Here is a 27745-nt window from a genome sequence, read left to right as displayed (position 1 = left end):
ATAATACTAAAATAAGTGCCATTAAGTCTGTGCAGGATCAGCTATTCTATTCTCTCGCACTTTCAATGTTTATTTTTCTTTCCAGTCTGCATGCTGCCACATTCATTTTTAATAAAGTGCAACGGTTTGCCTACACATTTGAGGGCCAGGCAACAATTCAATTTGTTTAAAGGGCAGAAAGCCTCAAAAGGTTCTTATAATTTGAAGTTACAAAGGTTGATTTCGGCAACACACTGGGGCATGAGCTGGTTAGAGTCAAAGGTTCTCTCAAAGGTTTTGCCCTACGCCACATTTTAGAATTATTACACAGGATATAAATGAAAATCAGTTGCTGAACTGCTTACTGTTTAAAAATGTTCATATGCCTCTCAACAGACTGATAGGTGCTAAACATAGAAACAAAGTGAAAGGTAATATTCAGGATCATAGCATTTTAATGAAAAAAACAACTTTAATTGACAAAGAAAGGGTATGGGCTATTGCATAATAGAAAACAACCATTTACATTTTGTTCAGCCACATTTTTGGTGAAACCCATTTGTGTCAGACTCATTGTAAATGGTAATAATATATTGTATTTATTATTTGGGACAGTTTTTCAAAGTGTGTTTTACTGTATATGCCAGCATGTATACATTGATATCCACATGCAGCATTTAAATTTGGTGGCTTAAAACATTGTGTAAATAAATCCATCTGGACAGCCATCTGAAACATCACCATACACATCCACACTTCCATATTTACAATAATATACAGTACATGTACATGTAAAAGGCCTTGAAAGGTAATGAAATGTAGGGGAGGTTGGTTCCAAAATCACATATTTTAGACAGTTATTGGATAACAAAGGCATTGAGGCGATCAAAGCCACATCTACTGTACATGTGAGGTCTGATCAGGTTTTGTATTACAACTCTTCAGGCTCTGTAATGTGCCCTTGGGATTCCTCATCACAACTGTCCTCCTTCCCAACCCAGTGGATGCCGTGGCCGTTCTCCCTTGGCGGGAGATTTGGAGAATGCTGGCGATCCAGAGTGGAGAAAGTGGTGAACTGAACTCTTTTTCTCTTGCTGGTGGGCGAGTGGAGGGAATCCGTGTGCATCGGTTTGCTCCGGAGGGAGCCCATGCAGCTGATTGGAGAGTCTGTAACAGAGGCCAGGCAACTGGGCCGCCTGGATATAGTCTTATCAGGACCAATGTCTATGACGGTGGTTGCAGTATGGGAGTCTTGTTGGGCGGGACTGCCTGGCACGCTCATCACCAGCTCAGCATCTGTGCCCAGCCATACCCAGTCGTGCCTGTGCCCTGTGGGCTCCTGACTGTGAGAGGGAGGCTTCTTGTGCCTGAACTTAACAACGTATGAGATGCAATTAACCAGAAAAACCAGGATAGCCAGGCAAAAGACGCCTAGTAGAGCATACATGCCAATCTCCAAGTCTGTGAGCGGCCTGTTGGCCAACATTTCCTCACTGCCTATTTCTACCTCTATGTCCTGCCCAGGTACCTCCACCTTGGTAGGGAAGTTGTTATAGTTAACCAGGTTTCCGGGGGCCTTTACAGTGCTAGTAAATCCAACACTGCTCATATCCTCCACTATCATATTGTCTGAGCCGTATGCTCTGCTGCTCACCATGCTGGTAGGACTGCTGGGATTTCCTATGTTGCTGGTCCTACTCACTCCTCCAAGGCTGCCGCTGGTTATGAAGGTCCGTTCTGTAGATTTGATTGTGGTTGTGATCTTCTGCATGGCACTCTCCTCTCTACTTGAGCTTGAGCGGCGTGGTGGACGATCCTGGGGCGGCTTCCTCTGCCTCCTCTTGTTGTCCACCTCTTTTCTGTCATTCCCAAGGCGACTATTGTTGTTCTTGCTGCTGACAGTGATGCTGTCGATGTTGCTAGTATTGTCGTTGGGGCGCCGGCTGTTCACCCGAAACTTGACCTTGAGGCTGCCGTTGCCTACTGCCACGGTGCTTTTGCGTTTGGACTTCTCGCAGGCCTCACATATGGACATCTCTACTCTGACCAGGACTCCCTCGCCTTCACCTACTGCCAACACAGCTGGAGGTGTGCCCTCCACTGACACCACCTCAGGATCTAGAGACGTCACCATCACGCGGTAGTAAGCAGGATCAAAAATGTCAAGAGGTGTCTGGTTGCCGTCACTGAACTGCACCCAGGCACTCACCAATGCTTCCTGAAAGTTTGAGAAATTATGTTTGGGCTTTAATATGGTTCACTTTGATACATACTGTATACTGTAAATGGATTAAGACTGTTACCTGTTTGGGGCTCTGTAGAACCTCATCTGTGGTTGTGGTAGCCAGGATGGCCCTATTGCTTCCAGGACTGAGCTGCAAACTCATGGAGAGGCCTGTAACTAGCTGGACCCCAAACTCTGTGATTGTCACTTTGTCATCAACGACTTTGATAGTTGTCTTTGCCAAGATTGTGTTTGATAGCGGAGAGAACACCTGTCACAACAAATAAATGAATTAGGATACCTCAGCTCAGACTCTACATCTTAATCAGGACCAGTTTATATAATTAAAACTAAAAGTAAGTAAGACGTGTGAGTGTTGGTCAAAGAGTGTATGGGGCAAGGTTAATCTGAGCAGATGTTCAGTTCATTACCTGGATGTTGGTGGTCCCAAGGTCTCGTCCTGACAGCACCCGTCCTGCCTGCAGCCTTGCCACTCGAGGGTCCTCCACCTTCATAAAGTATCGAACCAGCCGTGTGACATCCACTTGCCAATCCATGCCCAGGAAAAAGACATTGGGATCCCGAGGGTCCGCCTGCTCTGCCACAAAGTGAGTTAGCACTCGCACCATGGCGTGCTGGAATTGCAGCATGCAGCCCTTTCCCCTCTTGTCGTCTTCTTCACTGCTCCAGCCAGTCCTGGACATAAGTACAAAAGCACACATTGAGGGTTCACACCTGTCACACGGTAAATACTTTGACCTGCTATAGTCCAATCACTCAGCCCCGTCTCTTTGCTTGATTTGATCACATTGAGATATTACAGTACATTATGTAATCAATTCAAAACCCTAAACCCTCGCAGAGATATGATGATTTGGATTGTTATGGGCCAGAGGCTCAAATAAAAGGAGTTGTGTGTGTGTGTGTGTGTCCCACCTTTTTGAGGTTAGTATGGGCACCCTCCAGCTTTTGATCTGGCTTAGCTCTGTGTCTGACACCTCAATCTGCAGGGGGAGCCGAGGGATCCACACGTCCAGTTCCAGCTGAGCGCTTAGATAGCTGTAGGTGAAGTTCACCACCATCTTCATTTTGCCTTTTGTCTCTTTGCCATTCAGGAAAACATAGTCACACCTGTCCGACACCTGGTAAGGAGGAAATAATTTATATCAGGAACATTCCATCACAACATGAATATATGATCATTTTTAATTCCCACCCTGATAATATGGAAGAGTTTGTGTAAGTACGCTTGTGTAAACAATCTAAATCAAGCTCAGAATGACACATTCGTTGATGGATGAGATGTAAGTCATCTCACCAATGACAAACAATAATCAAATATTCTCATAAAAGTCACTATTGTAACTAATAGGCTATTCTTACAACAACAAATGGCCTCGAGGCAGTTATGCACTGCACGTGTTACCATAGTAATGTCAGCTGGCTGTTATAAACTGCTGTGATGATCACTGTTCCAAAGCATCTGGAAGAGGCAACATTGCAATGTTATGTTCATCAAAATATGTGGTGGAGTTCTGAGCATCAGCTCTTCACAGCCATGTGCACTCATTACATCGAAATTTCAAAGGTGACCTTGACGAGATAGCTCAAAGATGTCATGGAGATTTAGAGACACCTGTGAAATTTTTTTCCTTGGTCCGCTCAACAGCCACTGCTTTAAACAAATTGGATAATGAACCTAGCCTTGAAATTCAGTTACAAAGCCCTGGAATTGCGGGGAGGAAAGAACTGTGATTTTGACAAATAGCCTACGGAGGAATACACATGGTAAATACATAGTAATGTCTCCTCAGCTGGCTGTATTAAACTAAAGCCCTGTTCATTCCTTTGAACCCAACAGTTGGCTAGACCAGAGGCCTGTGCTGTCACAGGGTCATGCTATTTTTGAGAGGATTTTGTGTCATCAGCACATCTGAGCCTCTGTCATCCTGCACCCATAACAAGAATTTAACTTCCAAACGACCACATCAGTATGTGTCATCCGTGCTGCTAACTGCGATGCCCTGACCGCTTTGCTCAAAATAATCCTAGGCTTGATTTGTCTCCAAACAGCAGATTTGCAATATGTGGCACTGAAGCCCTTGAACAGTCGTTATGAAACATTTCGTATGGAAGGACTGACGGACTGATTTAGTTTTTAGTAACATCTTCCGCAGTTCTCATGTCTTTTCGGCTTGGAGGAAGTCAACCGTTCATGCATGATCTAGGACATTTTGCTCATTTCTTATTTTTCACAGAAGCATCTTCCAAGAGTACCACTGGACTTCCATTGGCCAAGTTCAATTAATATTCAGGAACAGTTAGAAGGGAATGCAATTTGTTTTTACAGCATAAGCCTCTAATCCTAGTCACAATTTCTTTCTGGAGCTTCTCAGTGGTTTTGGTGTCAAAAAATATATTTATTTAAAATGGGATTTGACTCTCATCACTGTATCCAGTATTTCAGACAAGAAAAGAGAGGGGGAAATGCTGAAAGGCACACTTAACTGACACAACTGCTGCTGCTGTTTTCCCTTGTGCAAGTAATACAAGTTATATAAGATTTAATGAGAATGGATAATTGATATATCAAGTGTAAATGGGCAAAATTAAGATCTAGCCTAATATGGAGTTCAGGCCTAGTGTAAATCAGCTGGTCAAATATGCCACACCATAAAAAGTCCTGATTAATAAACTAAGTATACATGAATAAACAATATGTAGCTTCTCAAAAAAGTGTCCCCATTCAACATTTGATCCTAAACTGGCAAAGGGAATGCCTGAGTCCCTCCACCATTCATGCACATTTGAAAAACTGCTCCATCATAGCAGATTAGACTTTGTTTTTGCTTTTGTTTGTCACGTGAGCTATCCATCCTAGATAAATCCTTTCCTATCTATCAGTAGCAGATTTGATACTCTTTAGGCACACTAGAAGAGAAAAGATATATCTGTCAAGCTGTTAGACTAAGCAGATTAAATGGAATATTTGTGATGGAAGCTGCTCAATGCTCAGCGAATAGCCACAGTCAGCTTAGAACAACAGCAAAGAGGGATACATAGACAGGGTTGAAGAAAAACATGTTATACATGCGCATTGACTATAGTGTATTGCCGACCTTCTCATGGAGCAACACTGAACAGAATACTACATGTATTTATTAGCCGAGACGTGTTGTTTGCTATGCTTTGGGATATATTTCACCTGCACAGAATGTATTAGAGGGCTGGAGTCCACTGCATGTCTTTAGTCTTTGTTTACAATCCCAATTTACCCTTGAGGAAATGCATTCACAGCCTCTGACCTATGTGCCCATGGGCCTGACTTTCAATTTCATCAGTAAACAAAGCCGGCTTTTGGCAGTCAGCCTTGGTCAGGTTCACAGGATAAAAGGGACGAGTCACGAGATGAGAGCACAGTGGCACACTGGGTCGGTCATTTGTGGCGAGCGATTTAGCTCAGTGGCTGTTCATTGTCTGGGTGATTGATGGGAGCTCAGCTAATAGTTTGTTTTATTGTGTGGAAAGAGGCAGAGGTGCCTTTGGTACAACTTATTTGTTTGAAACTGTCCCTACCATCACACACACCAAACCACCTTGCCCCTATGGAGCCGTTTTTTTGTTTTTAACAGGCACTCCGAATTTTGCACAAGACAAGACACAAACAATGTACATTCTTCCACAAACTGCTGCTGAACACATTTTGTGTTCCATTTATTTATTACTTTATTAATCTCCTAGGGGGGATTAAAAATTTCAGAGCAACGCCTGGAGGGGTTCATTGTCAATGTGTAATTTTTCATTCTTTATACAAGCCATTTACACTGCATTAAAATCATTGGAATGGGTGGGAGCAAAACCATTAGAAACAAATGATACATCAGTTATTATTCCCTCGGAAGTACAGTATGTGGAAATATGTGACAATGACCAGGAAGAGGACATACCTTGAGTACATCTTCATCGGTGGAGCTGCACTCTGTGTATTCGGACACATCAGTGACTCCTCCATCTTCTTCCACAGCGACTGTCCTCACAGGCATCAACACCTTCTTTCCAGTCAGAATAGCTGTGTTCAGGAGCTCTGTGTCCTGCAGAGGGGCCACAAAGATCAGCCGAAGAAGTTAGTACGTATTGTTTCCATCCATGGCATAACGAATTGTATTACATTTTAGACACTTATAGCTGATGCACTGTGGGATTCAAGTAGAGGAGGTAGAAAAGAAGGCGATGAAGTGTGAGTTAGGAAGTCCCAATGAGGTAATAAAGTCGTCGTCCCCTTTGGGAACGCAGTGGGGCTTAAGGCTGGGTGAGGACCAGGTCACAGCATTGGAAGTAAGAGCTCATTTTATTTTAGACTTCTCCACAAAGGCTTGTCCCACAGAGCGATGTCATATCAGTTCAAACATGATCAAATAGCTTTCGCCATGGACATGGACTTAAGATAATCGCTGCACATATACAGCACAGCCCGTTCTTCAATCCTCAATGTATTATTAATAACGGAAGCTGGATATTCTACCCCTGGGTCCCCCTGTTCACACGTCAAAGGGAGGAAGTGGCACTGAGCCGCAATTGCTGAGAAACGTTAGAGACTTGCATGATAGGTGGCTTCAATTAATGAGTGTGAATTGGTGAATGAGTTGTCAAGCCCTATGGATAAAAATGCAATTCCACCCATGGTTTTCTTGTGTTATTGTACACCTATATATTACTGTAATGATGAGATGGTTTATTGAAATGAATTAACAAATTATTAATTTTAGTGGCGCATGCGTGCACAAGAGTGCGTGTGTGTGTGTGTGTGTGTGTGTGTAAAGACATCAAAGGATGAAAATGAAGCAGATGGATATATGTCCCGCTATGTAATACTGTGTGTGTGCACGCGTGTGTGAGTACGTACGTGCGAGTGTTTGTGTGTGTGTGTGTGTGTGACTGAGTGAGTGTGTGAGTGTCTGTAAATTAGTATGAGAGCACTGGAGCGCTGCCCAGTCAAGTTGTGTGAATGATCAGTTGAATCAAATTTAAAGAGACACTGAAGAGGACAAAAAGGAAGCAGATGGATGCGAGTTGCTCGACTGTAAAAACTGGTTTAAATGAAGCCGAAATAATTGAACATCCTTTTTTCTTTTTATATATTTTTTATTACAATATAGTGGGGGGGGGAATACAGATCTTGTCAGTGCGGTTTCTGCAATTCTACAGAAGTATTGAGCAGCAGAGCTTCACAGAGCAAGCCTGAGAGTGATCAGTCATCGCTGATGTCCACTCGAGCCAACCATCAAATCTCCTCGTGTTTGGCCCTCTGCCTGAGGTCGGCTTCTAATCCACAAGAGAGATCAACCATGTCAAATTCACAAATCAGGACGCTGTAGCATATCATCATAACTTCCAGCACTGAAACACCGTCATGTTGGAAATGCAGCAGAGGGCTCTGTTAAATACATGTAACCTATTGCCCTAAAGTATACCACAAACTATATTACTTTTAATTGTAGTAATTAAATGTTTCCTTAACAATATGTGGTTTAACAAATGTTAAGAAACAAGAAAGAAATTGTCGGTCCAATTATATTATGTGACAGGTTGTCATTATCAGATGTTCCTGCAAGCAACAAGAGGTCCTTGACCCAGGTGACGGATAGAAAAAAAAATAATTCAACCCTGTAATTTAAAGTTATGTAAACGGTTGTGTAACGTGCCACTTGTGTTGTGGAGATTATATCACAGATTAATTATAGAGGTAGCATGATAAAGAGGCCTGCGGCATCAAAATAGCAGCGCATGAAGCAGCTGTAGGGAGGAGATGATGACCACATATTGCACGCCAGAACAGAGCAGAACAGCACAGAAGAGGGACTTCAGCTCGTAGACAGTCATCAACACAAGGTCGCACTCTGCTCAAAATAGAACCCATTTACTAAGCAATCCAAAGCACTGCCCGTCTTCTGTGTATGCAAACCAGACAGGGATGGATCAGAGCAAAGTGCATTTTAGGATTCTTTTCATGCACCAACGCCCTAAGGATGCAGTCCAAGCGATGGCATTATTTGGGATCGCTGCTGTCAGTGCCATCGATGCCCGGATTTTAGAATGATTAGGTGTGACGTGAGAGCTGTCAGCTAACTCACCATTACAAGAGGAGCCAGGCCAACAAAGTCCCTCTGAGTGGTATAGATCCTCATGGCCCCTTCAGTCTTGGCTTCATTTCTGGATGCGGACGGTAGCTCCAGCTTCCATACGATCACCTGACTGTCGACAGGACTGCTCAGCTCCTCCACTTCAAAATCCATCTGCAGAACGTCCAGCAGACTGCTCTCGAGCCTGAGTGGGAAGCAGGATTGGTTAGAAAGAAAAGCATATAGTATACCATTCATGCATACTTGCCTGTCTATAAATCCAGTACAATACATTTTGGGTTATTTGAACTGAAGGGTTTCTTGAAAAATGCAAATAATCCAATTGAAAATAACATTACAGAAGACATAGAACAGCAGCTTTCCATTGTCATATATTATTGGTGCAAGATGTGCTACATTTGTGTTTGGGCAATTATCGAAGGATTTAATTATTTTAACTTCTTCCGGATGTGCATTCACTGCATTGTCACCAGGAAGTCTTCCATCCATCACAGCGACTGATACTTAATGTGATTATTTCCCCATTGGGGTCTGCCATTTTCTTTCCACACATTCAATTCCTGTAGAGATTATGATGAGATCACGTCAGAAAAGGTGACGTTATTATAGTGCAGTGCTATCCTGCACTTCAGCCTGTGGCTCATTGTTCTCACTATAGGAGAAGTCAGTGTAGATCCACATCTATTGAGTGGAAAGTGAAAATCAATTTGCCTTTTGATTCAAGAGCCTTTTGTCTCAAGAAGACATATACTTTGCATTAGGACGTTCCACATTTCATTTGATATTTGGCATTAGAGTATGTGGCCATGCTAGCAGCACTGTGAGGCTGTCCAGCTGAATGCTAATTGCTAACACCAACATGCTAAGAAGCCTCTAGCCTGGAAACACTTGTGCTCCAGCTCCCTTTAGGCTCATCATTTCTATGATGTACACAAAACGAATCACTGACTTAAAACTCACAAAGAGTTATCCCCATAGTCACACTTTTCAACCCATGAACTGAGGTACAAAAATACAACATTGTGACATTGCCATGATGTATTGGTAGGATGTATTATAGGCTTCAATGACCAGTAAACAATGTATCCCCAATGTACAAATTCATTCATTATTTTAATGTCTAGTATCACACTTTAAGTTTCCCAAAGGGATGTGATCCCAGTAGATGCAACAAGAACCAATCCCCCCTTTCTTGACTTTGAACCATAGATAGTATGAACAGGGCTTTGCTTCTCCAGGTATTGTCACAAACTTAAACAAACATGGGTACAAACAGAAACAACAAAAAGAATAGAGCTGAATTTCTCTGTGCTGTCCTTTGCCTTGAGACTCTGGTACTGTTAAAAGTGAACTGAATAAAAGGTGGTCCAAGGACAGCAGCATCCTGAATACACAACAAAGTATAAGCCTTTGTAACTTATAATGGCCTATCAGTGATGCCAGCTGGAACACAGTGTCCTAGCCATGAATTCAATTTTCTCCCATGGCCCAAATGTCCCGGTTTTTATTCCCTGGCACGGAATAAGCTACAACTATAGAAAAGATATATTGGTGGTCAAAACTACTATAAACATACACATACCCACATGGACATTATCAGGCCCATTTCATCTGTGTGTACATCTTATAAATATCGGTGTCGGGGCGGTGCAATATGTCCTGTTTACTGCATTCAAATGACATCTAGAGGGCTGCCTACCAGCTGCCTTTCTGCATTAAAGCAACAACAATTGGAGAGACCGCAAATCATATTTGGTTAATCCTCCATTGAGTTGCTCAACTCAACAACAAAGCACACCAAAGTCCTTCACCGTATTCCCCTATCCGTGCTCCATTATATCTGCCCTTATTAAGAGCAAGAAAGAGATTTAGTGTAATTGATTAATCTTAGCATATTGCTTCAGAGACCTAAGATTAAAAGATCATAATGGCATTCTGGTCAAATATCAAAACAAGATGTGCTTGACTCACGTAAGCATGCATCCGCTTAAGAATGCATTAACACATATACCCATAAGATAAGGGGTGCCGCTCTGCTATTTACGCCCTCATTCATTCTTTTGAAGCTTTCAGTGGGACGACAGATTCGACAACTTGTTTACGGACAACAGTGCGTCTATGAGTAGCAGTGCTTTAATACTTAGATCCAAACCAAGCTGCTGCAACAGAGGATAAAAACAGCTTTAATGTACAGATACCGCAAAATACCTTTTAGTGCTCACTAAAGCCAGTAAGACAAAAAGTCTGAGAAATCCCCTCTGTTATGATGTGACGGCAGACACTCACTGCAGGGGTGCTGCTAGTTCCATGACATTTTAGAGGGGATAATCCAAAATGAGCGGGGCAAAATAATGTGTTAACCCACAAAGAAGTCATGATCAACAATGTCGTAATCCACTCCCAATAGGGAAAACAACTTAATGAGGTCAAACCAATAATGACGAGCACAGATAAGGTCAGTAGTTCAGACTGGCTGTGTCTGTTGTTGTATGACCTCTTAAGACTCAGGGTCGGAAGAAACCCACATGTTAAGCTCCAGGAAGTTTAATTGTATCCCTACAACGGGTCGAATTAATCCTTTTTACATTATATTGAAACAACAAAGCTCACTGAGAAAAGTTATTCTATGTTTCCTTTTATTAGTGGATATTTTCTTTTCAATTTGGTGAAGTTGGCTGGCACCACTTGCTCTTTTGTTGCTAGGCCAACCATTCTCACAGAGATTAGAGCTTTGGTTTTACGAGCGTGTCTTGGAGCTGCTCTATAGAGGCAGAAATAATCTTACTGTTTGAGTTCAATCTCAATGGATCAGGGGATTTCTTGGGGGGAGGGGGGGGACTGGCAAGCTTGAATGGCCAAAAAATCAAATCAATTCAAGTGCACAACGACATAAATAAACTGAATGTTGTTCACGAGACGGTTGGATGGTCAGAAAGTAGCTCACCTATGGCTTATCAGCATGGGGGATGGTGCTGTCAGCTTGTGGGTCCAAAACGTTCATCCAGACTGCAATTTCTATTAATTTCAATACATTTTGCCTTGAGGATGATCCTCTGACTTTTCCTTTAGTGTCACCTTTTAATATGACATCTTTGATTTCATGTGAAATGATTCCACAGTCTTTGGATGCATTCCCATAAAAGGTGGTACATTCATATGCCCTTTGGGATCTATTATAGCCTTTACAACTTTGGTGATGAAGACAGAAAGCATGACAGTCCTATGCCCTTTTTAGTGTTATTCATTTTCAGGCGACATGGGCCACGCTTATGGTACTTAACTCAACTCACCTCAGTAATGGCAGAAAGCCACATTCACAATGAGCTTAAAGGACATCTAAGGTAAGCCTCTTGTTGTGGAAAGTGTATAGCCTCGTTTAACTGGGTTATGGGGCGAGTTGAGTACTTCTTAGAAGCCCAAAGGCACAAGTTTGAAAGTCTTAAATAACTTTAGTCTCAAATTTGCAAAATGAATCATCACAGTGTTGCTGTAACTATCTTCACTGCTTGCTGTTTTTGAGTCAGAGTTTTAAGATATGTTTTATTGCATACTGAATGCATGGACATGCACAGCCGGTAAATACTTGGAAATGATCAAAGCACAAAGGAGAATTTGCCAGTAAAGGGTGAAAAAAAGCTGTTTACAAGCAGCAGCCAACCTGTGCTTGGAGAGAATACGAGGTGTCCTACCAGCACGCAGCACTGTGTGTGTGCAGTAAGCTGTTGTCAGTACAGATGCTTTGTCCTTGACATGTTTGCTTTGCAGGATGTTACAATTAGTGCCACTTTTAAAAGCTAGAGACACCAACCAGCAGTCCTTTTTGATCTTTAAAGTGTTATTTGTTCTTTCAAATAGCAATTAAAGCTCATAAACATACATTTCCCAGCAAAAAAAACTGGACACAGAGGTATTTTGTGGGACTTACCTTTTCCCGGGTATGGGAGCCTTCCTCTGACAAATAACAGAGATGGTTCCATCTGCACCCATATTCAGAGTGATGTCCCACAATAAAGAGTTAGTGGGTGTCGCTGTGCGAAAGGTCACACCTTTCTTTACTGTCGCTCTGTAAAAAAATAAATGTCAAGGTCATGGGTAAGTGATTTGAATTTCTGTTTTGCTGTTTTCAATTTGATGGTTTTCGTTCATCTGTTCCATTATTTTATTTTGATATTGTCTTGTCGAAAAGTTTTGATTTGTTTAACCCAGCTAAAACATCAACATAATAGACACTGACTGATTCATACTGAACATTTATTTTTTTGTAAACAATTATAAAAAATAAGAGGGGGTAGGACCAGAAAGGTTTTTCTTAACTTCTTCCTATCCCTTTTGAACATGAACTATGTTATTTGAGTTATGTATTTGTTGCTTAGGATCCTGAGGATCCCATTTGTTTGTTTTTAATTTATTTATTTCCTTTTTTACTGCTCAATCGTTTTATTTTTGTTTGTATTATTTTTTTTAACCATGTTCAATAAAGAAAAAAAAACTGGGGAAATGTGGGGCAATGAAAAGTTATTTCTCCAAAGTTGAAGTGGTACTGTATATAATGCCAACAATTAACCTTCTTAATTTTACTCACGTTTGGGAATGTGATGAAATTATCTGATCAATTGTTTACAGTCCCAGTTTATGGCATAGATTTGAAATCCACATGAAACTTCAGTTAATTTATTCATTCAAACTACCTGTGGGCATTCACGATGAATCCAGGATTACCATAAGAATAATGCTTCCTTGTTTATTTGATATAACACATACCGTAAAAGCAGTAATGAAACTGAATATTTATTTCGACCTAGAGGGGCAATCAATTAAATGGAAACAAAAAGTGGAGGAAACTGTAAATTAAAATGTTAAAAATCAGTGATTACCTACCACCCACAGCTCGCCCCCCCCCCCCCCCCCCGTGCATTGGAAACAGCAGAGAAAACATTGTTCATTCTGCTCGTCTCATTATTTAAACTGAACAAATGGATCGTTAGCTTTCTTGGCCTGTAATTTGTAAATGAAAAGCATTATGCAGCTGAACATGTAGACCTTCCCAGGGGGGCTTCCCCGGCATACGGAGCTTGCAGTAGATCAAATGTTAATGAGATATTCTTCTACATGAATTGTGATCAAGTCGGGCCAGGGGAGGCACACGTGTAACATTTAATATGCAAACAAACAAAAAAAGAATCCAGTTGCTGCAAAATCCTCTGCTGCAACAATGCTCATAATCCATATGGTAAACTATTCTCTCCAAGTATTGCTCCTTATTTTATACACTTGGATAAGACTCCCTGAGTACCCAGTAACAGCTCAGACAAGTTGTCTTAAATAGTTTGAATGTAATTATTTGGTTTCATCTGCATGTAAAGCTGTTTACTTTATCTCTAAGATAAACACAAAGTGCATAATGAGTCTCTGAGGATATGTCATCTATGATAGTAGCAACAGCAACAACGGAGCACTTCTCCTTGCCTGGGGGTCTTTGGCTTTTTGAAAACAACGCAAAATAAGAGGAGACATGGCTCCCTGTTCAGCCAGATGACACAAAACATTCTTCCAACATCTTCTCCTTGAAATATTTAAAATGACCTTTTCAGTGGATCCGTGGTGAATCTGCACATCCATTGTGAAAATCTGAAAGGAAAGTGTCAAATTGCCACTGATCTTGGCTTGGAAGTTTCCGCCATGGAGCCATATCTGCGTGACTGTGCGGTGGATAGGTCTCCCTTTCCTGATTTCTTGTGGCTTTTGTGACACACGTTCTAACAGGCAAAGAGCATCGCGGGTGGGTGGAAGGTCAGAATTAAAAAATGCAAAGATAAAGTGGTTATAATCTTGTTATAAACAAAAGTGCTCATAATCTTGTGCTATCGTGACCCCAGAGGTTGCCAGTTATACTATCCAGCCGAAACACACCAGCAGCTGCTCTATCTGATTAACAGAGGTTCAACCATGCAGAGAACAGAATGGTAGAAAAGGTGAACTCATCCTGCTGTTATTATGACTGGCTGGAACATCATAAACCCATGAGTCTTTTTGGTCGTGATTAAACACAGCTGCATGTCACAGTTTTAGAGTCAGTGGTCCCTTGATGGCTGTTTTGTTTACCATTAAGTGTGTAGTTGTGTTACAATAGACTTGTCTCTGGAAAACACACGGTGCGTACAAATTGAATCTTCCAACTCAAAATACTCTTGTCTGTGTCTGAGTCTGCCTTTCATCAAAAGGTTTAAGGTAAATATCTAACTTAAAACGTAAATGTAATACAATTCAATACACAAATATTTAAATAAGAATGTCTTTCATTTTCTTCAATCTTATACCAGGGATGGGTGAGATAACCAATATGTTGTAATTAAGGCAGTGCTTTGAGCAAATGGCTGATGGGAATGCCACTAGTTATGCAGGCTACCATGCTCAGTGTATTAATGAGAACGCCTAGGAGGCAAGGTAATGACTTTCTGAATGACATGCTCTGCTACGATGACACAATTCTGTGTATGGGGCAGAGTTTAAAGCTACAGTGGGTAACTTTTTCATATAAATGAATGTTTATCTCACCAAGAAATGTTTCGGTCGTTGATTCTACTGCTAAAAGAAAACCTGGACACACAGCAGAAGGTATAAAATCCATGCACAATCAGCAAGGTCTTACCTCATATTGATGCATCAACAGTGCTGTTGTAATGACTCAGAATTCCTCATGGGGGTAACAGAAGTTACGCACTATAGCTTTAACTAATACAAAGAAGACTTACAACATGTTTGTTCTCTCTCATCACCCCGTGTTTGGAAATATATAAATACAAATTTAAAAATGTCCCCAGCGACGTTAAGGGGCGTTTTCCCTCTGAGTGGTTGGGAGCAGGAACCAGTGTCCGTGGCTGTGGTTAGCAGGCCCTGAGGAGGCAGCAGGCAGGGGGACGCAACGGGGCAGAGAAGATGGATGGCTTTGGAGACTGAAGCTGACAGTGTGTGAGAAAAGCAGCTCTCAGGTGCTGCACCTGCCATCCATCTCACTTCTGACCAGGCAAGGCGCGAGTGGCACTGTTGTTTCTCCTTTTACATACTCTTAATCCGCTCGCAAACACATGCATGCACGGAAAAATGATACCAGACCGGCACACAAATAGCTAAGACACACTCTCAAATACACTCTATGTAGACTGTGACCTTTGGCCTTCATCAGTCAGTTCCCTTTCCTTATGTATTTTTGTGGAACGCTGTTTTCTTTAAACTTGTTTCAAAGATCAGAGAGCCATTGCCAAGGAAAGAAAGACAAACGATGAGGCAATTCAAAAGTGAAATACGTAATATAATGATACAGAGACCAAGTCTGATCAAAGATCTACAAGATGGATTGTATCCTGTGTGTGAGCCACACAGCCCGGCCCAGAAGCATTTCATCACCGCGGCTGCTATCGAAACGCTACATAGGGTTTGTAATTACTCTCCTGGTATAATTCCTGTTCCCACCGGTGAACCCCGGTGCAATGGGAAACAGATGCAATCGTTAATTATGCAGGCAAATGTCCACCGTTTAGCCATTCTGATGGTCAGCCATGGGCAACGTGCTTATCGTACTTACGGAGCAGTTTAGGGAGTTGGGGAGACGTTGAGGCCAACGCGGCTGCCAGATGGCAGGCACCACTGCACTAAAAATAGATGTAAAAGTCCTATTTGTCGCACAGATGAATGATTAGGCTCCCTTGTTGACGAGCTCGCTGACACAGTATCCAGTCTATGTGGAAGCTTGTGTTTATGTATTGCCACAATGCTGCATTTAAATAAAACACATGGAACAAGACAAACTATTGTGACTCATCACAGCCGACTTCTGATAGCTGTCAGGGAGGAGAACAGAAAGCCAAATTGGAAGCTCACTCCTCGTGCCACTCAACTTCCTGAACCTACACAAAAGGGATAATCTAATTACCCTTCACTTGGGTGCGTGCGATGAAGGCGGTGCGACCTTTAACAAACCCTCACTGCGAGTGACAGGTTCATTTTCCCCGAAACGGACAGGTGTGTCTTGTCTTTCTCTCAATCGACCTCAAATTTGTATGTCCCTTGACTCCAGCTATAGACATCAATAACAGGTTTATCGTGCTGATGAGAGAGTATTAGGCAAAGCTTAATGGGACATCCCGACAGTGATAAAGCACGCAGACAGCTGTTAAGGACCGGATGCACATGGCTTGTTAATGTGCTGATAAGGTAGCACTGTGGTAGCCTACTTACTGGGATGCGAGACAGGAGATGGTGTGTTATGATATGTTTATAGAATGCCCAAAATTGGATTTTTGTCCCAGATATATAAAATATAAAGAACTGCCCATTGCACATATTAAATTGCTATTAAGCATTCCAATAAGATTGCCAGAGAGGAAAAGAGAGAAACGAGGAAAGGCAAGGAGAGGAGAGGAAAAAGTGAGAGAGAGGAGGGCTAACACCTCTGCTATCTGCATTTTGCCCCAAAATGTCTGTGACTGAGTAAATGAATTAAAGCAGCGATGATTAAAAGGGACAGAATGAAGAGGGGAAATCTTTTTTGGCTCCATTGCCTCAGCAAAAACCAAGAGACGGAAATGAAAGGAAACCAGCTAATCTATTCAAATACATGGGTCTAACCCATTATACTACACCAATGCAAGAGGTCTGTAATGCAATTTAAGGAGGATTCTCGAATATACTCCCGCGAAATCCATGACAACCCATGAAATGTTGGATTAAACACCTCCAGACACATGGTCTACAGGAGAAGAACTGAATGCCCGAGAGGAATGTCTGAGGGACTAGACTACTGCAGACTCTACTCCGAAAACCCTGGCAGGGAAAGGCGAGTGCATCCATGCACAGCTGTGGGCTCAATCAATATTTACCTATTCCAGCATTCACAATTGATCTGAGTAAGTGACTGTCTAAGTGAATGAATGTAGGACCAGGTGGAACAAGAATTAATAATCCATGACTCTCTCCTCGACTGCTCACCTCCTCTGAAGCATGGCTGAACAAGTCAAGGCCGAGGTAACTCAGGAATGATTTATTTTTTTCCCATGGAGCATTCTTTGTGTACCACAGCAGTGTTTTTCAATCGAGGGCAGACTGTAACTATTGTCCAGGAAGTAACTTTTCGATTAGCTGCCGTCAAGGACTTTCTCGATTCTTGTTGAGTTCTTAAATCAGGACAAACATCACCCAATGAAGCTGCAAACAGCAACATAGACATTCTTATCAGTTACTACAACGAAGTGAAACCCAACCACGCATGAAGGGAGGATTTATGGCACACTTTAGGCTACTACTCGCGATCCAAATCTACACACAAACCAACTGGATAACTGGGACATGTCAGTGAAATGCATTTCACGCCTTCTGACAGTCCATTATTCTCTGGCTCGCAGGACAGCAGATAGTGTCTTGAATAATAATAAAAGAAACTCTGTCTCTAATGAAGTTAGCTTAAATCTCCACTTGTCTGTTTTGACAGCTAACCTCGACAAACGTAGCCACTCGGCAACGGGGTTCTCTTTGATCTCCGTCTGGATGGTGATAATAAAAGGTATTGCGCAGCAGATGACCAAGGAAAAAAAACATAGATGAGAGAGAGAGCGAGAGGGAGGCATTTAATTGAAATCCAGTTTTGAGGTGCCATTCTCCCACGTTGCATCATTTCACCTTGAAGATGGGAGCAACAAACTGACATCTTGAGAGGAAGCCATGGGAACGGATAGACAGCCTTGTTTTTTCTGTTTTTCTTTTGTTCGCTTGTGTTTCTCCTTTCCTCCCGAGGGTACTAATAAGTCAGGTGGTTGAGTCATTTATGCGTGGGAAATATATCAGTCTTTTTCTGTAAAGATGTCCATACATAATTAGCCTCTGTTACCAGGGATGTCACAGTGACCTCCAGTTGAATCACTATTGCTTTAAAAGTCAAGTGTGTAAAGGGAGTTGGCGTTTTTCAGAACAGACTCGGTAGAAATGGAATGTAATATTCATAACTTGTTTTTTTATGAGTGTATAATCACTTGAAAATAAATGTTATTGATTATTTCATAATCTTAAAATGAGGGTTTTATATCGGAGCAGAGTGCGACAATATGTTGCACCGCCACGTTTAACAGTAGCACAGAATGGATAAACTTAAAGGTGCTTTAAGCGGAATGGTTCTTTTAGCTAACTTCCTGTCAGTTACTGCAGTTAGCAGTCCCCTCGCTCGTCCCTACGTCACCACATTAATGCACTGTGGTCTTCAAACAGCGAGTTATCTAGCACCATCTCAGATAAGTAATTGTGATAAAACATGATAAAAACCATCAAAACAGACATTGGGAAGGATTTGTACCTGCTCCGCCATTGTAGGCGCATAAACATTCACCCATCTGTCCTCTGGCGTGCACTGGCAGTGAGACCATGAGTGACACAGGTGTCTGTTTGTAGCATTCTCTCTTGTGATTGGATATTAATTTCGGGATCCGACTAAAAGTTTATTTGCCGATTACATGCAGAGCAGGTGACTGAGAGATCGGCTTTATGAAACGCGCACATTATGTAAGTGATCACTGTATGAATAAAGAGCGATTTAACACTTATATTATCATAAATAAATCGCTTACTTCACCTTTAACTGCCTTGCGCGTTTTTATATTAATTGGGTGTCCATCGAAGAAGAAGTACTCTAGAGTAGTATTATAGGCTACTATATAATTACTATTATTAATAACCAAATGCATCTTCACCTCATCACTTGTTTTTGTGGAAATATTTGAGGATGATGTAGCGAGGATGATGCCATCTTTAGTAACTAGCTTCTTGTCCTTGAAGGCCACTGTAGCTTTGGTAAATTCTCTGCATGGGAGGGGTAGACACTGAGCTTTCCAATCAGAATTTTTACCACTAGATGACCCCAAAATGACCCTTAAGAACACACTACACCTTTAAGATGGTACTAGACAGATTCTCTTAAATCGGGTTATACAGGAACATTTTGAGAAAAGCCCCTTAAATTAACTTGATTAAATTATGCCGGTAATCCAGATTTTCTTCAAATATTCAATAGCTATTCTTGGGCTGTGCGTTTTATCTCTGTAATACTGAGCCTACCCCTTCGAAGCAGGGCAAAAATGAGTCACAGCCTACAAATGATTTGATTTTTTCCATGTCAACCCTGATGACAATAGCCCTTAGTGTCAACCGGCGACTTGTAGTTGTCTAATTGTACTCAAATAATCTACCACAGTTCCTGGAAAAGATGTTCAACTTCGATCATAGTTTCAGACAAAAGCCCTAATCCATGCTTAATCTCATTTCATCCCATATTCCTGTATTTTTGACAGCAGAGGATTTGTGCGAGAATTAAAGAAAAGGACTTAACACTGTTCCCAAACAGTATCTCCCATGAGTGTGCGGCAATGCATACTCACACTATAGCCAGTCTTACCCCCTTAAAACATTTTTTTGGGGCAACAGAAAACACCGTCTGCATTCCAATGCCCATACTTCCCTGCTATTTAGTATGTTAGGAAAAGGTATAGAATGTCCCAATACATTTTGGAAATCAGCACAGCATAGTTTTTATGGTTAGCTGTATGTAGAATAGAAAAAAATAAATACAATATGCGATTAGGAATGCAGGGACTGTCTTACCTGAGAGTGAAGTTAGGCAGCTGAGCAGAGCTGACCATGAGTATGTAGAAGGTGGCGATGTCGGTCTTCTTCAGCGGCTTGGAAGACGTCCGTATGACGATGGCGTTGCCGAGTTTGAGTCGAGAAAGCGTCGCCATTCCTTTAGGCATCTGCAGAAGACGGACACTGCCGATCCTCTGCATGGGAGTGACTGCAACATACTCTGCCTGCTGCGGCGGCGAGCCAGCCCAACGACTCCCATCCAAAGAATTACACTTGCCATTGACTTTGGGATGCGCCTGGTAGTAAAGCCCCACGGGGTTCCCAGAAGAAGGGTCCTGCCTCTCCCTACTAGTGCCCTCTGACCCCGCAGCGAACCAGCCAGGAGCGGGAGAAAGCTCGGCCATGCAGGTGCCCCTCTCGCCCCCCATCGCGCAGGAACCCCTCACCTCCTGAGTCTGCCAGAAAGCATACACTGTCACGCACGGTAGCTCGTCCACGGTTCCTTCTCCCCTGGCCCAGTCCCTCCCCGCCACATAGAATAACACCCGCACTTTGGGCTTGGAGGAGAAAACCCGAGGTGTCAGCACGAAGGCCTGGACTTTCCAGTTGAAGGTAAAGACCTCCGGAGCGTTGAAGAGCTGAACAGACTGGACCAGATCCACAGGAACCAGCTGCTCTGTGGACATAGTGCCGTAGCTGGCGTTGACCACTGGCTGCCGGCTGGCCCGTAAGATGACAAAGGGCTGAGTGTGACTCTGCATGCTGGAGTTCCTCATGAAGTCCTGCCCGGCCTCCTTTAGGAAGAGATAGTCGGCATCTTGCACCTCGTAGTTGACCGGCAAGAAGACAGGGAAAGGCACAGAGCTCATGCTGTCTGTCAGCTCCTTACTGCTCAAATCTGTAAGGTGAAAACAGGATGTTACACTAGGATTCTTACAATCAACATGGGAATGTACAGAACCAGGCAATTCAGGTGTCCACGAGATTTGATCATTCAAAAAAAAAAAATAGCAGCCGTATTCCAGGAACTGACACTTGAGCACCAAAGTCAGCCAAGGCCAACTGATCAACTGAGTGATGCATCAAGGTATTAATGCTAAAAGGCCTCTGAGCTTAACTTTAAAATTGCTGTAACAGAGCACAAAGGTGAAATCATGTGAATTACAACAAGAGAACCTTGGGAGTGTTTTACGTTCGGAGCCAAATGCTGGGACAGAGCAGGAGTAGAACTCTGAGGCTTTGCTAAGGGACTGTACAAAAATAATTGGTGTTGTGAGGAGAGCTGAAAGTTGTGTTTAAGTCTCCCTCCCAGGGTTATTTATAATTTTCTCTAATTAACTTTCACCCTTCCAACATCTTGTCAAAAACATATAATAATGTTGCATTGGTAAAACTTGCTTAATGGTGTGTGTGCAATCTAAATCGTAATATCTTAATTTGTAGTGCGCTTCACAAATGCACACATTAATAAAACCCTGATAGAGAGGCATAATTCTTGTCCTCTGCATATGTCAAAGTGCACCTTAAGGAACAGCTGAAGTTGTCTTATGAATTACATTTGCAAAATATACATTTACAATTTGAAAAAAATTAAAGACCTATCCCTGCACTCCAAAAAAGGTAATGCAACCCTTCCTTCAGCCAAAAGTAAAATTACAATGCACCTGTCCATTTTTGACCCAGTCTCCTCATTCCTTATATAACGTTTTAATTAAAACCCTGCATTGCCTGTCATGTTATTATTGTTATATTCCCATGGTTCCCTTACACTGCCCTACTTTCACCTCTCTCATGGATAATCTTCTTATTCTATATGGGCAGTAAAGGTGGGATCTGATGCATCTGGCACAGGGTCGGAGTCAGCCATCAAAAAGTGGGATTAAAATGGCTTTTCAGATTGTCAGCAGGATTTGTATACCCGGCAGTATCCCCCATGAAAAATAAAGAGAACATTGGAGCGTCACCATATGAAGTAAACGACCATGTGGCCAGATTCTAATGAAAATAATGCTAAACTTACTAAACAGACATACTTAGAAACTGCATAATATAGTAGTGAGATGTAGACTTATGCGTCGAAAAATAAACACAGAATAAACATTCTCTGATCGGTTTTAAAAGCTTAATGGTGAGTGTTTGCCTCGGTGGAAATGAGCAGAGGCAGAGGTCACTCGCCACTTCATGTGTCCTCATTAAATGTCCATTTTGATAGAATTATGAAGATTATGGCTGCTGGCCTGAGTGCGCACTGTTTATCTGGGGGCTAATTGCCCTACTTGCTGAATTAAGGACGAAAAACACTGGTGTTTACTCTGCAGATTATGACAAAATGGATGAAGCTGCATTAGCATGGTAATGCACAGTGAAAAACAGATTCAGCAACATCTCAGACCCCAACCAATCCTGATCCCACTGCTAAAACTAACAATATCTTACGGAATGGATAATATCTAGAGCTATACACTTGCGCAAGATGCTTTCGTGAAATAATGTCTAAGGATGACAGCGGCAGTGCTATCTGTGGCTGAATTATTAATTGTTATTTATCCATAGAGGAAGGCTTGGAGCTTATTCTGTGTCGATATCAATCGTGATGTCCCTCATGAGTGCAGGCAATTTGGGTCTGTCTATCATGGTCTCTTCCACTTTTCATCCTCACTCATCCACCTTGGCAAAGAGGCTGTCACAGTGGCCTGACAGTTCACACAGCAATAACTATACTGTACATGTCACAATCATGTCAACCCAGCAGCCCTCGGAGGAAGACAACAGCACATCTCTCTCTCTCTCTCTCTCTCTCTCTCTCTCTCTCTCTCTCTCTCTCTCTCTCTATCTCTCTCTCTCTATCTCTATCTCTCTTGCACGTGCATACAAGAATTTCATGTTCGCCGAGTGGGCAACACACTGCATGAGAGACTGGGAGCTGGGAACTGGGCTATCCCGGCTTAGCCTGCCAGTGGCAACAGTGACAGATGTGCTGTTTCAAACCAGAGCTGGCAGCAGCTTCAGTTGGAGTGAATATAAACTGGCTCACTGTCTCCAGGAGGGAGAATGCACCGCCAGTGTAAAGCAACAAAGTACTTCACATGCCAGCTCATCCTTTTACAGGTGGGTTGTGTGGGTCATCTGTGCTCCTTCTTCTTATTTCCCATCCTTTCTGATTGGTAAAACCCAAATGAGACTGTTTAAATGAGACCTATACTGTACATTGCATGCCATCTATTCGTGAATATGTTAGCAGACACTGTTTGTTGATGATTCATGGCCATCCAAGAGAGACACGGCAGCCTTGTCTTTTGCAAATATTTCAGAACAAACAGCCAGAACTCTACTTCTATGGTCCTCTCATCATGATGAGAGCCCTGCCCTCAACTGATAAACATGTGCACAAATCCGCTGCAGCTGTTCTAGCCTCTAAAATCACTCATTTTGTAGACCCTGAGCTTCTGTCCCTCCTTGGCTGAGTCAGAACGCATCTGTGTTGCCATGCAAATGCTACAACGTGCCTCTAAAAAAGCCACATCTTAAAGACTGCTCTCCTGCAGAGTGAACATCTTCAGCGCCTGGCTTGTGACAGAGTGTATGTTGTGCTTTGTATGAAAGGGAAAAACAAGAAGATTCCTTTGATGTCAAGGTTTAAATCATATGCTGTTAATCAAATCTGTTTCATCCCCCTTAGATTCCAAATTGAAAATGCTCCCTGTATGAAATTGGTTTCAGGACTTTTTTTTACACATCATTTCAAATGAACACTACTGTACCTTTGAGTGATAACAGAAATAGTATTTTTAGGTAGGTGATTCTCTTTACAAAGGGATGAATGACTTTTTGAAATAGAGCTCTTCGTGTGAACAATAACCCCTCAGTTGTGGCTCTCGTGTATTAAGAAAATAAAGTCCAATAAGAGCTTAACTGTCATGCTTTCAAATGTAAAGGGAAAGTAATCGTGGTGATTAACTCTAAAGTGGCGTATCCAAGTAACTGCGAAGTTTACTCAGGGGTTAAGACTTGCTGATTAATATCAAAATAATATTCCTCGTCACCAGCTTTAATAAAAAAAAAATTAAAAATACTGTTGTATCTAATGAGCTACATTCTGCCCTGCAGTTTGTCTCAAGGCTCGGTGTTAAAAACCTTCTCATGGGCATGTTGCGTAACTTCTTTTCCGTGTGATTTTCTGTTAGCATTATGTTCCTAGTAATCAATCTTTGCATTATTCTATTAGAATGCACATGTCCTGAGCTGCCACTTTGAATTCTAATGTGCAGTAATGACTTTTACCATATGCGCAAAACAGCTTGCAGAAGTGAGCCGACTCCCAGTAGCATCATAGAGGACAACAATGGATGTCTGCATTTGAATCATTAATTGAGATGTTTGCATCTCAAAGTTTCTCTTTTGAGGCTGACTGTCAAAACAAGTTTGTATGTTATATATGGGTGTTATGATTCACATATCTAGAAAAACTCAGATTAAAGAAACTTTTACATAAAGAAAAGATGATAGCAATAATTCAGATTCTAATTACATGCATTAATCACCTGTAGCAGACATTATGCTGTGTCTTATATTAATGTTAGCACTATGTGTTTTTATCTTTTGACCTTTCCTATACATCTACCACTAAAACATTTCTTTAAAGTTTCATCAGGATCTGAAAGCTTGCTGATGAATTGTTCTCTAGATGCAAAAACTTGATTCGCTCATAGGACACTGCCACTTATGTGGCCGTCATCTTGCTAAAGAGCGGCTTACAACACAGCTGTTTGTAGCTGCACTCCCAGGAATAAAAAAATAAAATACAAGGTATATAGGTTGATTATCAAAAGTAATCTAAAAGGAGGAAGACACTGTGATTCAAAAAGGTCTGTCTTATTGTAATATTCTGTCCCAAGAGAAATGAAAAGTCACAAAGATTTAGCTTTCACACTTATTCTGAAACTTTGCTCTCACATTTTGAGGTTGTTGTAACAATGCTCAAATGATATTGTTCAAATATCAGAGGGAAATTATGCATGTCCTGTGTTCAAGACTGTCTTGCTGATTTGTTGGTGTCATAAAAGTAAAATATGTCCTAAACGGTATAGAGCTGCAGAAGTGGCCCAATCATTATGCACTTTTCAAGGATAAAGGGTGGACCAGAGCACTTGTAATCAGTCAAATCTTGTGGTCTTGTCAAAGTACTCTTGCTTTATACAAACACACAAAGATGATGTATTACTGATCATATAGCATGTAATGCTCTGAGGGCCTGTGTATTGGGAGGGTGGAGAAGATAAGGAGAGAGGGGGAGAGAGGCTTAAGCTTGTGCAGTGATTGGTTGCTATGTCCAATGAGAATCCTAAAGCTGCTTTAAAAAAATCTGTTTTATCACATTTTCTCTATTTTTGTCATCTTTTTTATCCACATAAATCAGCCAGCCTGCATGTACTGAAAATAGCCATCTGAGGAAGTTATAGGATTTGCAGTAAATGCCTTTGTGATGTGCTTTTTCCTCTCCTTCTTCTTCTTTTTTTTTCAAAGTTGGAAATTTAGATTTTCTGCTTGTGGTTTGCCTTACTGTGCGTGAAAATTGCATACCCTGGTTTACTTGCAGACATATGAGAGAAAGTAATACCTCCCATTGAGAGGCAAAGTAGTAAGCATCAAGGCATGGCTGGTGTTGTAATACAAACCCATCAAGTCTTTTACTCCTCTATTTCACCCTAAATGTTTTATATCCCAACCACTAGCATCTACGGCCATATGCCAGCAAGTAAGACACATTTACTCATGTTCGGCTCATTGGAAAGCTGTATCACTGTGGAGGAAGACCTAAGTTTGAAGCGTAAATGAGGACATTTATATATTATTTAGACTTCCCGAGGAGGTTGTTTTACTGCTGGCAGGGCAATGCTGAGAGGAGGCCCTCCTCCCATCAGTAACGTGCACAAGACTCATCTGAGCTCATTATTTTTTTTTTTATCTCATATTTTTCGGTTTTTGTTTTGAGTTGTAATCATAATACAGTGTGAGTATACTATGGACGCTTAAACAGTGACAGCCTCAAGAGGCTTTCATGTTAATTCAATGCACTTAAGCCTAAATTGGTCTTGTGCTCATCCCTGATGGGCAGCTTAAATTTAAATACATCCCAACACGCAACCAGTTACTCCCGGGTCACTTACCTTGTGTGAGAACTGCTGTAAATGTTGCAAAGAATAGCAGTAAGATCCTCCAGCTTCTGTAGTACAGGCTCATTTTGGCACCCCGGCGCGGCTCGCTCTTTCAGGCAAGTTCCTATAGTGTCCGTGGTTTGGTCTTGTTTTCAGCAGAGCACGGAGCGGGTCGTTTCATCCATCTCTGAAGTCCGCACACTTGACATAATCACACCTGTGGGAGTATAAATTGTAGTGTAGTCCGCGCTGCAGGTAACAGGGACAGCGTATCGACAGAGTTGTGCGTAAAAGTTGTGCGTAAGGAGCCTGGATTCGGCTCTGCTGAAGACTTTTAGGTCCGGTCAAAATATGTGGTAAGCCTTGAGCTCAAACTGTGCGCAGGAGAATCTTTTCCGTTTCGATCAATATTACCCCTCCAGGCGAATTATCTCAACAAGTATCTCCTCCAGATTGAGTCGGTCTCGCAGTCTGCCCGCCGCGGCCGGGGACTCTGCTGCGGTGTTTAACGGCTGTTAGCAGATCACTGACTGTCTTGTGCGCAATCCTCAGGGCACTAAACTCATCATCTGTCACAGTTCATCCGCTCAGGAAGCCACGTCCAGTACGCAGCTGGTAGGATTAACCCTGCGTCGGTTTGAATGTCATGTCAGAAGAAATTATTTAACAAAATAATGAGGTGAAACACACTTTACATTTTTTATTTACTTATTGTATAACTGAATCTGTTCATGTGGGACACAGAGTCAACCTACATTTGTAGCCAATAGCCTAAAGCCATAATGAAGGATATACTGTATGTTCATATGCAGCAGAACTTGGAAGCATTGATGAATTGGAAGTTACTTTACAAACCTTTCAGTTGTGTCTCTTTTCGTATGCTGTGAAATGCCATTGGAGGCAGGATCAAACCAATGTAAATATCATAAGAATAAAGTCTTTTCAGAGGTAGAAAAATATATATATATGAAAAAAATTGAAAATAGATTTCTTTGTTTCACCTGGTGATTTTTCTCTAATAATGAATGCCATTGTCTACTCATGGAAATGTTCTGTATAGCCAAACCATTTCCAATTTCCGTCATGTTTTTTTAAATCAAAATCTTTTTATTTGGTTTTGTGGTATGACAAAGTGCCAGGTTGTTATTTTGTTACATACAGTTGAAGTGAAAAGAATAGATGAAAAACAACCCATGCCACCTCAAAACAAAAAACAACAAAAAAAAACATAAAAATAAGTTCCGTCATGTTTTGATGTATACATTTAGTTTTCCTCAACCCAAATTATGGACGATCTTCAGCACAGAGAAAACCCAAAACTTGAAATCTTGTCAGATGGGTTACAGAGCATGCGTATACTGCACTGCAATAATCCCACTCAAAGTTCAACCTGGACCAATAAGGCTAATTAGTAAGTGATTTCATCAATCTTACCTCATCCTTACTACTCATTCAAATCTTCCAATTAATTCAGCGAAAGAGAAAGCGTTTTCTCATTATAACCACATTTAACCACACATTCACAGGCTTTTTACATAACACAAATCAAACAATGTACAGCTTTAATAAATTCGCTTGAATTCCTGCGGCCTTTAGATTCCAATGGTCTATGAAAGGTTGAGAGC

The 27745-nt window shown here is 41.7% G+C and overlaps 1 protein-coding gene across 1 annotated transcript; it reads right to left on the bottom strand.

The window, feature by feature from the left end:
• Nucleotides 1-910: 910 nt before the first annotated feature.
• Nucleotides 911-26205, bottom strand: LOC307268028 (transmembrane protein 132D; the record flags this gene model as incomplete). Its single annotated transcript, XM_080050540.1, has 9 exons — nucleotides 911-2197; nucleotides 2283-2474; nucleotides 2635-2899; nucleotides 3140-3345; nucleotides 6151-6294; nucleotides 8335-8527; nucleotides 12269-12406; nucleotides 19984-20863; nucleotides 26133-26205. The coding sequence occupies 9 exons, from the start codon at nucleotides 26203-26205 to the stop codon at nucleotides 911-913; spliced, it is 3378 nt and encodes a 1125-aa protein (XP_079906666.1).
• Nucleotides 26206-27745: the final 1540 nt, after the last annotated feature.

This window comes from Ammodytes marinus (assembly GCF_949987685.1).
Source record: "Ammodytes marinus genome assembly, chromosome: 2".
Lineage (NCBI taxonomy): Eukaryota > Metazoa > Chordata > Actinopteri > Uranoscopiformes > Ammodytidae > Ammodytes > Ammodytes marinus.
The sequence above is the reverse complement of the archived record's forward strand: the minus strand, read 5'-3'. Positions and strand labels throughout refer to the sequence as shown.